This window comes from Aplidium turbinatum, chromosome 10 (assembly GCF_918807975.1).
Source record: "Aplidium turbinatum chromosome 10, kaAplTurb1.1, whole genome shotgun sequence".
Lineage (NCBI taxonomy): Eukaryota > Metazoa > Chordata > Ascidiacea > Aplousobranchia > Polyclinidae > Aplidium > Aplidium turbinatum.
This window is the reverse complement of record NC_137481.1, coordinates 25,638,235-25,651,140: the sequence shown is the minus strand read 5'-3', so window position 1 is coordinate 25,651,140 and position 12,906 is coordinate 25,638,235. Positions and strand designations below refer to the sequence as shown.

General features: G+C 42.8%; 1 protein-coding gene across 2 annotated transcripts in view; it reads right to left on the bottom strand.

Annotated features, from left to right (window-relative positions):
- Positions 1 to 1,106: 1,106 nt before the first annotated feature.
- The window catches only part of LOC145778016 (C2 domain-containing protein 5-like), a 62,176-nt gene continuing 50,376 nt past the window's right edge, over positions 1,107 to 12,906 (bottom strand). For both annotated transcript variants that reach the window (XM_082589400.1, XM_082589402.1), the window contains 5 exons: positions 12,320 to 12,414; positions 8,752 to 8,838; positions 8,200 to 8,328; positions 5,072 to 5,260; positions 1,107 to 2,614 (listed from right to left, as the gene is read on the bottom strand). In XM_082589400.1, coding sequence (XP_082445526.1) covers positions 1,970 to 2,614; positions 5,072 to 5,260; positions 8,200 to 8,328; positions 8,752 to 8,838; positions 12,320 to 12,414 — 1,145 coding nt within the window. In that variant the 3' untranslated portion in view covers positions 1,107 to 1,969. The remainder of the gene's footprint in view (positions 2,615 to 5,071; positions 5,261 to 8,199; positions 8,329 to 8,751; positions 8,839 to 12,319; positions 12,415 to 12,906) is intronic.

Here is a 12,906-nt window from a genome sequence, read left to right as displayed (position 1 = left end):
GTTCTTCTTAATAGAAGAAGTTGTTCCCCTTGAAAAAAGCTAAAAATGATGTATAATATGTCCTATTTTGAAAAACTTAAAATTTTCATAAAGGGATTGTGACGTCATTTGGAAAATGGGTCCAAAAGGAGGGTTCCCATCATCCGATTGATGGGGAATTTTTTCTGAGCCATCTGCATAATATGGGGAAGGTCTGAGAAAAGTATCAGCTTGATAAAAAAAATTTCCCACAAACACCACTTTTTAAGCTCCCACGACTGCAAGTTCGATACTACCCGGAAGTGTTCTTTTTTTTTTTAACTAAATTTTGACCCGAAGTGCATTTTTGTAGTCAATTTTTAATTTGAGTTGCATTACATTTACATACCATTACCATTTTTTTTAAAAAGAAGCATTGTATATAACTAACTTGTTGAGAGCAAAAATGTAATGCTTCGTTCGGCCAACACGGTCACATCAATCAATCAATCAATCATTTTATTTTTCGTCATTAACGCGTCCGGGACGAAAAAGATACTAACTAGAAAAATCGATATAGACCTACCAGCACATTAATGAACGGGAAAAGGTGGCAAAACCTTGAAAGGTTTAAAACGTGCCTGAATGAAAAATTATGTAGTAGGCTATATATCAGTAGTAAGCACGGCCACAAACGGAAAATTACCCAGAGAAATTCTCAAATTCCAGCAAATTAAAAAAACTCTAACTTTATTACTCACATTTGAAAAGTTGGGCTGTAGGCAACTCAAATTAAAAATTGACTACAAAAATGCACTTCGGGTCAAAATTTAATCAAAAAAAAAAGAAAAAAGAACGCTTCCGGGTAGTATCGTACTCATTCCCTCTAGAATAGAAGCCAGCGAAGTATCGCACGCGCCACGGATTGAGTTGAATAAAATTGTCTAATTTAGAACTTATAATACGCGCTTCTTGTCTTTTGCTTTGAAAGAGAAAAAGGTGCCTGTATAGTGACGTCATGAACGGTCAAATAGTGTTTCAGACTCAAAGACCGGCGCCGGTCAAATAGCCACTGCCATGAAGGCATCTAGCTACGGTCCTTTTCTAATTCCAGCTCCACAGGCAAAGGTGGACTTGATTACGCAACCACATGTTATCCTAAATCAGCGCATTCCACAGGCGGCGTCACAATCGGTACACAAATGATTATGCTGTTATCATGGTTGGAACTGTTACACATTACACTATAATACCGTATATCAATTTTTTTGATTTTTACATGCTCAGTTCTCTATCACAACTAAATTTTATGATTTTTTATGATTGTGTCTAAATTTTATGCTATTTTATGATTTTTTCCAAATCAAGCAAAATTTTATGATTTTATGCCGAGTGGGACCCCTGTACTAACTGACACTAAACTGAGAGCTGGGATATTTGTTGGCCCCCAAACACGTGATTTGATCCGTGACCCAGTATTTCTGGAATGTATTTGTACAGATTGTACAAAATTTTCTTGGGAACTACAGGGCAGAAAATTACTCGGAACTAGTAGGAACATACTGCGAAATGAGCTGCAAAATGTCGCTTAAATTGCATTTTCTTCATTCACATTTAGACTTTTTCCCACCAAACCTGGGTGATGTGAGCGACGAGCACGATTTAACCCAAGCATGATGGGGATTACTGCTGGCATTTTTACCCTAGTTCAGTAAACAAAACAATGCGTAGCCTAAACCAGTTGATGAAGGTGTCAAGTCTGTTACAACGGGAAAGGGAAACTTAGTTAAACAAGCTCCCTGAACAAAGCTTAAAGTGTTTTCGACAGCCTTGAGGGGCGCTCCACATGTCTATAGCCCATAGCTCGTACCCAAAATTGCATTTCGAAAAATATTTGTAAGTAAGGTACAAAAGTCTTATGCCGACGCTTGCTGCTGTCCGTCAACAACACCTCAATGTAGAAAGAATTTTCATTTGCTGGCTTCGCATCAGACCACGCTGCTTCCGTTGGTTACGTGACCTCCACTACGTCACCACAAACGTGAAGCAGGCACTGTGCTTCGTTTTTGGCCAAGCTCTCGTGGAAGACAGAGTAAGAGGTTCTGTAAGATGTTAAAGCATTCCCACCAAGCGCCACCACATGAGCACGTATCAACGCCTGAGTTTCCGCTAAAGTGCGGGCTACAAACCAGCAACTGCCTGTGCCGTGAACGGGCTCTGTACCTGGTATCATCTCATCCGCACCACGAATTGCGCTAGTCTCTCGCACGATAAAAATATTAAGCGCACCGACGTGCCGCTTTACAGCTCGGCCAGGAATAGACGACATGGTGGTGGTTTCAACCCGCTCAGGCGGCCGATTCAATTCCAGCGCCTCAATGTCCGATAGATTGCTGTCGCTGAAGTGACGTGCTCTGGTACTCGACGTCGAATCGTATCGTGAGCGCCCTCCACTGGCACTAACACGCCGGATTCGGCGAAGGATGGGAGATACAGGCTTGATGAAGGAGGTCGGTTTCTTGCTCCCCAAAAACGGATCACCGTCTTCTTGCTGATCGCAGGAAAGTGCACCAGATGACCGAGTTGAGAAACGACTTTCCTCCACCCTGTGCTGTTGATCTTCCTTCGGAACAAGAACAGCACCGCTGATCCAAATCTGAGAAGATAAAATAAAATGAAGACCAAGCCGTTCTTCAGAGCGAAATTTTAAAAATGTCGAATTTCGTGGTGTTCACAAAAGTTTGCCTTTGCAAAGCTCTGGTTGCTGCTCATAAAGTAGTTAGAACTACGTTCTTACAGTTGACAAGAATAGAGCGAGTGCGACAGAGTGTTTGCAGATGAAGGAATCGTTCTAGCTAGAAGACTTGGAAATGGTAGCTACCGAACAATGGACAGCCACTTTTTACAGGCCTTATATGTTGATTTTCTGTCAGTCTTCAAGAAACTTCGCAAGTTACTAATATATTGCGTCGCAAATATCTTATTACATTGTGAGAGTTTTCAGATGTTTCGTCTTACATTGTTTAGTAGCCAAACCTGCTTATATTATTCACCGATTGGATTCGTTTGGCTGCATCCTTCAACATGGATCCTAATAAAATTAAATTCTACCAACAACGAGACGCCAGAACAGAGGTTTAAGAGACACCAGAAATACTTTATTACTCATACTTGGAACAAAGTATGGTAACAAGTACAACCATTTTAACACAGTCATGTTTGGAAATTTAAGCTGTCATACTCGAAAAACTCACAACCTGAAACGAAACTAAGCGTTTTTTTAAATATCTCAGCGTACCTTATAAAAAGACTTTTGCAATCAAAGTTGAGAGAGACTCTGGTATGTTGAATGTGCTCATGAAATATTATGTAAAATTGTGATCACCATTTTGTAGCTTCTATAGGTTCAGTACCCAAACACCATTTGAGCATATCAGACTTAACAACAGACTTAACAGACAACATAACAGACAGACAACATAACAGACAACAGATTAACAGACAACAGACTATCAGACTTAACAACAGACATAACAGAAAAGCGTTCATCTTCCTTGGGGCCACGTGATTAAAATACCAATCGGAATAGAAATTTTAAAAAATCTGGCAACACTTCTAGAAGAAGCGTCGTACGCTTTGAACGTAGTTTCGTATCTTTCGCTTCTAGAAACCACCGCCAGAAGCCATGTAATGTAAGAGTAATACAGGGTGGCCCAGTGAAGTATGGACTAAATTTCATATTAAATTTAAACACATTTCCCGACTACTAAATTATTTGTATTTATCACAGAACAATTATCCTAGATTACTAATATTCTATAAATACTAATATTCTATAAATTTTCTGGAAAATTAAAGTTACACCCATGGCGGAGACTTTAAAGAAGCTCAATGAAACGCACTGTAATAAAGGAATATCACCTGTTAAGATTTTGGAAGAAATTGTGAGTCGTTCTGGGGTACACAAGGCAGTAAAAAGGTTCAAAGAGACTGGTAGCTGCTTTACAAAGGTCAGGAGCAACCTAGAGAGGTCCGTGTTAACCAGAAAACTGATTATGAACATTAGAGAAAAGCTGCAACGGAATCCTGGGAGAAGCACCATGAAACTTGCTAAAGAGGCGCATGTGAGCCATTCAACCGTCCAGGGGGTGCTGGTAAGGAATCTTAAGGTCAAGCCTTAAGGTACAAAATTATCAAACGACAACTTCTTTCTGATGCCACAAAGAAGAGGTTCGAACGATCAAAGATTCTTCTAAATAAGCTCCTTGATGGCATGCAGTCACAAGTTCTCTGGACTGATGAGAAATTATTCGCCGTTCAAACTATACACAACAGTCAAAATGGTCGGATTTGGATTAAATCTAAAAATTAAGAGCCTGTTAAACGTCGAACTTTGTTCAGGAGGCAAAAACCAGCTTCGGTAATAGTGTGGGCAGGGGTTACGTCCACAGGTCTCAAAACCTCTTTGATTTTCATCAAGGTTGGTGTCAAAATCAATCAACATGTTTATTTTAGATGTTAAAGGATGAAGTTGTTTCTTGGGTGAGAAGTCACTGGAAATAAAGAAATTACACTTCAGCAGGATAAAGCAACCCCTAGTACAGAAAAATTGATCCAGAACTGGTGCAAAAACAATTACAAGTCGTTTTCGCCCAAAGAACTATGACCTCCATCTCTTGATTTAAATCCAATGGACTTTGGTATGTGATCTATCTTAGAGTAGAAGTTCTGCGCTGTATTCCACTCAAGTGTTGAGGTTCTGAAGCAAAAACTGACCAAATCTTAGGCAGAAATTGACGCTGAAACTGTGCGTGCCTCGTGTGATCCCTTGTCTCCGCCAGGTCAAGGAGAAAGGTGGATATGTTAAATAATTCTTGGATGTTATTTAAGACAATACATTTCTTTTATAAGGTGTTTTTATTGGCCTTAATAACTGAAAACACCTAACTTTTATTTGTCCACACTTCGCTGGGCCGCCCTGTAGAAGCAGCAAAGAACAAAACAAGCATCAAACCCGCATCGAACTTTGGAAGAAGACTGTGATGTCCACCATTTCTACCAAACATAGCATCAACTGGATGCGCAACAAGTCGCTACATGTAACGTCACAAACCTGCAGCTCATCGTCGTCTGGTATGCAGAGGTGGAAGTTAAGAGCGGTAAAGACGCAAGATGGACTGATATTCTTCATGCGGAAATATAGGGAGCAAAGAGAGTGAATGAAGGAAGACGAGATGCCTTTGTTGAGTTCCTCATCGCTTGCATCTCCATCGTATCTCACCCTCCACAACGTTGAGAACGACTGAAAAGAAACAGTTAGACATGCCTGACCATCACCATGGCAACGTATAGCAAGGCAGATGACAACCATTAAGCTCCAATGTTGAGAAGGGTTATAGGTGAATTGTTCGTAAACAGTTGTTCATAAAACAATTGTTCGTAAACAATTGTTCGTACAAGCAACTCTTCATAAAGCAATTCTTCGTATACATCAATTCTTCGTATAGGTGAATTGTTCGTAAACAGGTGATAGGTCAATTGTTCGTGAACAATTTTTCGCAACAGCAAGGTTTGTCTTGCAATTTCCGATGAAGGTGCATAATGCAAATTTTCCAGAATAACGAAGTTACGACGACATAAACAAATAAGCACAATGAAAAAGCGCATTTTTTGTTATTTATTGGAATACAACAATTGTCTGTGTTTAGCAATTCTTTGCTCACACTACCAATACTACTTTAAGTAACTTCGTACAAATTGTTCACGAGCCAAGTTTAGTATGAAGTATTGTGTGCAATTCCACGCAAGTAATCACAAATTTATCATCTTGAAAGTCTTGACGCCAGGTTCGGACGACTCTAGTTGGTCTTTCTGCACTGTCCTTGTACTTCTTCTTTGGAGGGGGTCCTGCCTGGCCACTGACATACTGTTCAATGCGAACCTCATTTAGGTTTTGCTCTCGCTTGATTGCAGATATGAACTTCCAAATATCTGGATGATTTGTAGATACCTGGAACATGAACCCTCTGTGCCGGGTCTGCTAGTATTCGGTGAGTCCGATTCGGTGAGTTCCTAACCTCTAACCCTAAAACGGCAATGATAATTAGGCTACGGTACCCAATAATTTTAAAAAAAAAATTGAAAAAATCCCCCGTTAAGGGATCGGACTCACCGAAACGGGCCATTCCGCTCTGTGCCATCTTTCAATGCTATTATTAGTTTTGGTAAGGCCACTGGGGACGCCATCATAGCAGTTCCACATTTGAATTGCAAACATTAGAGGACGGCGCCCTTGACGACGATCTGGGCGCCCAACCCAAGTGTCTTCAAAGTAGTCAATTACTGGCTGAGCAACATCTGGTAATACATTCCTATCGTTTTTCTCCAAATGCACTGGCACAAATGGAAGAAACAGCCACGGTGAGTTGAAAGTGGGGTACTCTCTGCTTACTGCATTGACCATGGCCATCTCAAAGTCAGTCATGATTGTCTCTGGAACAGCAGGTAACAACTCCATGAATGTATGTCCCTCTCCTTTTGTCCCCCAGCAGGGCATACACCTGAGGCACTGAAGTGTGTCCGTGTATTGTGTAAACAGTGAAGGCACTGTCTTGAAGGTGTCGTCAGCATACCGGAGCTTTGAACGGGCAAGAAGCTGCAGATTTCTTTCAGTGGCACAATTATGTGTTTAAACATGGGAGAATGTGTTTAAGCACAATTAGCACATCTCTAGCATATAGGCTACCCTAATTGATTGTTCGTAAACAATTGTAACTGTTTTTTTTTTAAAGCTGTAGCCTAACTTTTATGAACATTTGTTTACGTACAATTAGTATTACGGTCAATTGCATGCCCGAAGAATTACTTTACGAAGAATTAATTTTACGAACAATTTTTTTACGAAAAACTGTTTACGAAGAAAACGTCGGACACCGTTGAGAAGCACACTGCCAGCCTGGAAGGTATTTGACATGATAGCTTCAGAGATCATTCCGGATAACAAGAGTACTCTTGCCAAATATTTAGGTTATTGATAGTTACATCAAATTCAGTTACTACTCACTAAACACCTTAACAGCCTGTTTCACCTAATTAGGATCATCAAAAGGTCTTTATTCAAATAGAATCAAGTTAATAAATAAATCTGTTATTAGTTATATTGATGAAACATTGAAGCATGTGTCTGGGGGTATCACTTTTCGTTTTTGCCGTTTATGAGCTAACAATCACGAATCATCTAAATGAAAATTGAGAAATATAAAATTGAGCCGACTCTCACGCATCCAACACATTGGAAGGGTCAGTTTATATCTGACGTGATTTACACAAGTTGCGTATTTCAGGCTACAGTGGCTTTAAAGTTGATTTTGAAACAACGGAAAGTCTGGATAAAGAACCTCGCACTAAAGTTGAAAATTTTAGTTGGATCAAGAAGTGACGTTTCTAGTCAGAGGGATAGATGGAGCTTCGTGTCCGCAACGTAATTGAAACGAAATCAGCAAGAACTATGAATGAAAGTAAATTTTAAAAAACAATGAAAATGACAATTTAAGCTAGAAGGAGAACAATTGGAAAAGATCACCGCCTACATACAACCAAGGTCGTTCATTACACAAGATGGAAAAGGTACCAATGATCTAAAAACAAGAATCGACTACGCAAAAAGGTCATTTTGGAAATGCAAGGAATTTTTAAGAAGAGATATATATTATAGACTTGCAGTTAAAACAGAGACTATTATCTTGTTACACCAAACCAGTTATGACATATGGAAGTAAAAGTTGGACCTACAGCAGAGAAATTCACAAAAAAATGCATGTTAACTGTAGTGCTACAGAAGAATATCAAAATTATCATACAAAAAAAACATTACAAACGAAGCAATTAGGAAAAGAGTTGGAGTGCAAGATACAGTAGATAAGCAAACGATTTAAAAAAAAAAAAAAAGATAAAACTCGGGAGACATACTTTGAGAGAATCGGCAGGACAACTACATCAATTGGTTATTGAAGGTGTGGTGGAAGGAAAGAGGTGCAGAACAAGGGAGATGAAATTGAGGAGTGGGCTGACTTGTCAAACATCGGAGAAGCAAGGAGAGTAGCCGAAGAACATGACGTGTGGAAACAATTGACAACCAACCTTCGGCTCGGAGGCGGAACATGATGATCATGAATGCAATCTCTCTATCAAGGACTTATCAACCATGTTTTAAGCTGATATCACTAAATTAATGCAAGCCACCTGCAACAAAGAAAACTCTCCTTCCATACCAGGGCACAGATCCAAGTTGGTGTGATTGCAAGAGTCAGGAGGAAGTACATCCATGAGCATGATGGCAACATCCTCTGGTTCATCAGACATGCTCTCCATCTGGTAAGATAAAGATATCAGCTTGAAAAACTTAAGTCGTAGAACTTAAGCATTAGAGAATGAAAAAAAGCTTGAAAAACTTAAGCATTAGAGAATGTTAATTTCACTTTGCCAAACAAAAATGTGATCAAAGTCAACATTGTCTCATCCACAATAACGTTTCAATTGATTACTTTAAAATCATATTCAGAGGAAAAATCAATGAAGCTCTACGCATCAAACGTAAAACTCCCACGCTAAACAAACAATTGTAGGTTTACGGTTCGTGGTTTTTGTTGCGTGTTATCTAATTTAAACGATCAGATTGAAGCTCAATTGAACTGAACATGAATACAAAAAGTTTGAAGGGTTGAATCGTATCAAATTCAATCTATCTTTACCTTCCATCTGTTCAACAAGCTCGAACAAGACAAACGAATTTACCTCAACAAAGATTGACTTTTTGTCAGGAACAAAACTATCGCGGGATGACAACTCAGAGCCAGTGAACTTCTCTTCGTTATCTTTCTTCTGCAAAGAATCTAATTATAGTTACATATCGATTTGCTGTATCAATAGGTGAGAAATGAACGTCCAACACGAAGCTGATGACAGGCCCACCAATGGCCACCATCCAGTACGAAGCACATGACAGGCCCACCATCCAACACGAGGCTGATGACAGGCTCACCATCCAGTACCAAGCTGATGACAGGCCCACCATCCAGTACGAAGCAGATGACAGGCCCACCATCCAGTACCAAGCCGATGACAGGCCCACCATCCAGTACGAAGCAGATGACAGGCCCACCATCCAGTACTAAGTCCATGACAGGCCAACCATCCAGTACGAAGCCCATGACAGGCCCACCATCCAGTAATAAGCCGATGACAGGCCCACCATCCAGTACGAAGCCAATGACAGGCCCACCATCCAGTACGAAGCCGATGACAGGCCAATCATCCAGTACGAAGCACATGGCAGGCCTACCATCCAACACGAGGCTGATGACAGGCCCACCATCCAGTACCAAGTCGATGATAGGCCCACCATCCAGTACGAAGCCCATGACAGGCCCACCATCCAGTACGAAGCCCATGACAGGCCCACCATCCAGTACCAAGCCGATGACAGGCCCACCATCCAGTACAAAGCCGATGCCAGACCCATCATCCAGTATGAAGCCGATGACAGGCCCACCATCCAGTACGAAGCAGATGACAGGCCCACCATCCAGTACGAAGCCGATGACAGGCCCACCATCCAGTACGATGCAGATGACAGGCCCACCATCCAGTACGAAGCCGATGACAGGCCCACCATCCAGTACCAAGTCGATGACAGGCCAACCATCCAGTACGAAGCCCATGACAGGCCAACCATCCAATACGAAGCCGATGACAGGCCAACCATCTAGTACGAAGCCCATGACAGGCCAACCATCCAGTACCAAGCCCATGACAGGCCAACCATCCAGTACGAAGCCCATGACAGGCCCACCATCCAGTACGAAGCCGATGACAGGCCCACCATCCAGTACGAAGCCCATGACAGGCCCACCATCCAGTACCAAGCCGATGACAGGCCCACCATCCAGTACAAAGCCGATGCCAGACCCATCATCCAGTATGAAGCCGATGACAGGCCCACCATCCAGTACGAAGCAGATGACAGGCCCACCATCCAGTACGAAGCCGATGACAGGCCCACCATCCAGTACGATGCAGATGACAGGCCCACCATCCAGTACGAAGCCGATGACAGGCCCACCATCCAGTACCAAGTCGATGACAGGCCAACCATCCAGTACGAAGCCCATGACAGGCCAACCATCCAATACGAAGCCGATGACAGGCCAACCATCTAGTACGAAGCCCATGACAGGCCAACCATCCAGTACCAAGCCCATGACAGGCCAACCATCCAGTACGAAGCCCATGACAGGCCCACCATCCAGTACGAAGCCGATGACAGGCCCACCATCCAGTACGAAGCCCATGACAGGCCAACCATCCAGTACGAAGCCCATGACAGGCCAACCATCTAGTACGAAGCCCATGACAGGCCCACCATCCAGTACGAAGCCCATGACAGGCCAACCATCCAGTACGAAGCCCATGACAGGCCAACCATCCAGTACGAAGCCCATGACAGGCCCACCATCCAGTACGAAGCCCATGACAGGCCAATCATCCAGTACGAAGCCCATGGCAGGCCAACCATCCAGTACCAAGCCCATGACAGGCCAACCATCCAGTACGAAGCCCATGACAGGCCAACCATCCAATACGAAGCCGATGACAGGCCAATCATCTAGTACGAAGCCCATGACAGGCCAACCATCCAGTACCAAGCCCATGACAGGCCAACCATCCAGTACGAAGCCCATGACAGGCCCACCATCCAGTACGAAGCCGATGACAGGCCCACCATCCAGTACGAAGCCCATGACAGGCCAACCATCCAGTACGAAGCCCATGACAGGCCAACCATCTAGTACGAAGCCGATGACAGGCCTACCATCCAGTACGAAGCCGATGACAGGCCAACCATCCAGTACGAAGCCCATGACAGGCCTACCATCCAGTACGAAGCACATGACAGGCCAACCATCCAGTACGAAGCCCATGACAGGCCAACCATCCAGTACGAAGCCCATGACAGGCCAACCATCCAGTACGAAGCCCATGACAGGCCCACCATCGAGTACCAAGCCCATGACAGGCCCACCATCCAGTACGAAGCCCATGACAGGCCCACCATCCAGTACGAAGCCCATGACAGGCCAACCATCCAGTACGAAGCACATGACAGGCCAACCATCCAGTACGAAGCCCATGACAGGCCAACCATCCAGTACGAAGCCCATGACAGGCCAACCATCCAGTACGAAGCCCATGACAGGCCAACCATCCAGTACCAAGCCCATGACAGGCCCACCATCCAGTACGAAGCCCATGACAGGCCCACCATCCAGTACGAAGCCCATGACAGGCCAACCATCCAGTACGAAGCCCATGACAGGCCAACCATCCAGTACGAAGCCGATGACAGGCCAACCATCCAGTACCAAGCCCATGACAGGCCAACCATCCAGTACGAAGCACATGACAGGCCAACCATCCAGTACGAAGCCCATGACAGGCCAACCATCCAGTACGAAGCCCATGACAGGCCAACCATCCAGTACCAAGCCCATGACAGGCCAACCATCCAGTACCAAGCCCATGACAGGCCCACCATCCAGTACGAAGCCCATGACAGGCCCACCATCCAGTACGAAGCCCATGACAGGCCAACCATCCAGTACGAAGCCCATGACAGGCCAACCATCCAGTACGTCCTTCAACTTCAGCTTTGTTTTCACTTTTGGAGTTCAGAGCAGTAATTAAAAAATGGTTTGTAAGACAAAAAAATCAGTTTATTCTTCTCAGTTTTCAAGATGGCAAAAGCACCCACAGTCGATGAATTACATGATAATGCAGTAGGGTACTAGTCTGGCGGTAAACATATTTTGAAGATATCTTCTTGATTAGGCACAATTAAAAACAAGATGTCAACCTGCTAAACCAATTACTAAAAGTTGCCATATCCTTCCAATGCTGTCATATATGATTATGGCAACAGGCCAGTGTGACGTCATTACTTGGAAATTGTAAAATTGAAAAGGATATTTTGATTTTTGGATCCATTGCAAAGCACCTAAGAGCATAAACTAGATGTGTTAAAACATTTTCTTAATCTGGGCATTGAAGGGTCTTAAACTACTACCGGTTCCCATTGTCATTTTACGATAAACAGAGACTATTTAGGATAAACAGAAGCCTTCCTATTGTCAGATGTAATAAAAGCCTTTGTAGCCCTACTTTAGATATCCCCTGCTGCCAACAACTGCTTGGTTAAAACATTAATTATATGAGGCAGGTTTTAACAAAGGTCGGAAGCTGACATTCTCTGGCCGTAACATCTTGCGTATGGTGCATCACTAGAAACCATGGACACTCTGCTTACCACATCGCCGTTGTCATGAAGAAGGAATCTTTTTTTGCACTTTTTATTGAATTCTGAGCACAACTTTTCCTGGATACTCCATGGCTTGTCGACATCTGTTTAAGCCATAAACAGACAAAACTTAGCAACAATACACACGGCATTTAATATGATAAAAACCAAATAGCAAACGTTTTCGGCTATGCACCTAGCCCAAATGTCAAGCTTTTAAAAGAAGCTAATACGAAATGCTACAGAACATACAGTATAACACAGAAAGATAGCCTAAACATTCGAGAACTGCTTTACCTGCTCACAGACAAAATGATAATGTAAAGATTACGCAGAACAACGAGTCAAGTATTTTGACAAATTAATTTTTTCCTCTTTCAAGTACCTGACGGTTATCGAGTACAATCTACCGTTTAATACTAAAAAAGCAGATATAGCACCATTGTGGTTTTGGCCTCGACACCCATCGGTAAATGCATGTAAATGTTATTAAGACTATCTGGTTATCGACCATTTTCCAAATCTGTTAAAACCGTTTCAGAAGTTTTTTTTTTCAAAATTGGTCAATGCAAAATTAGATTGGATCCAAAACTCAT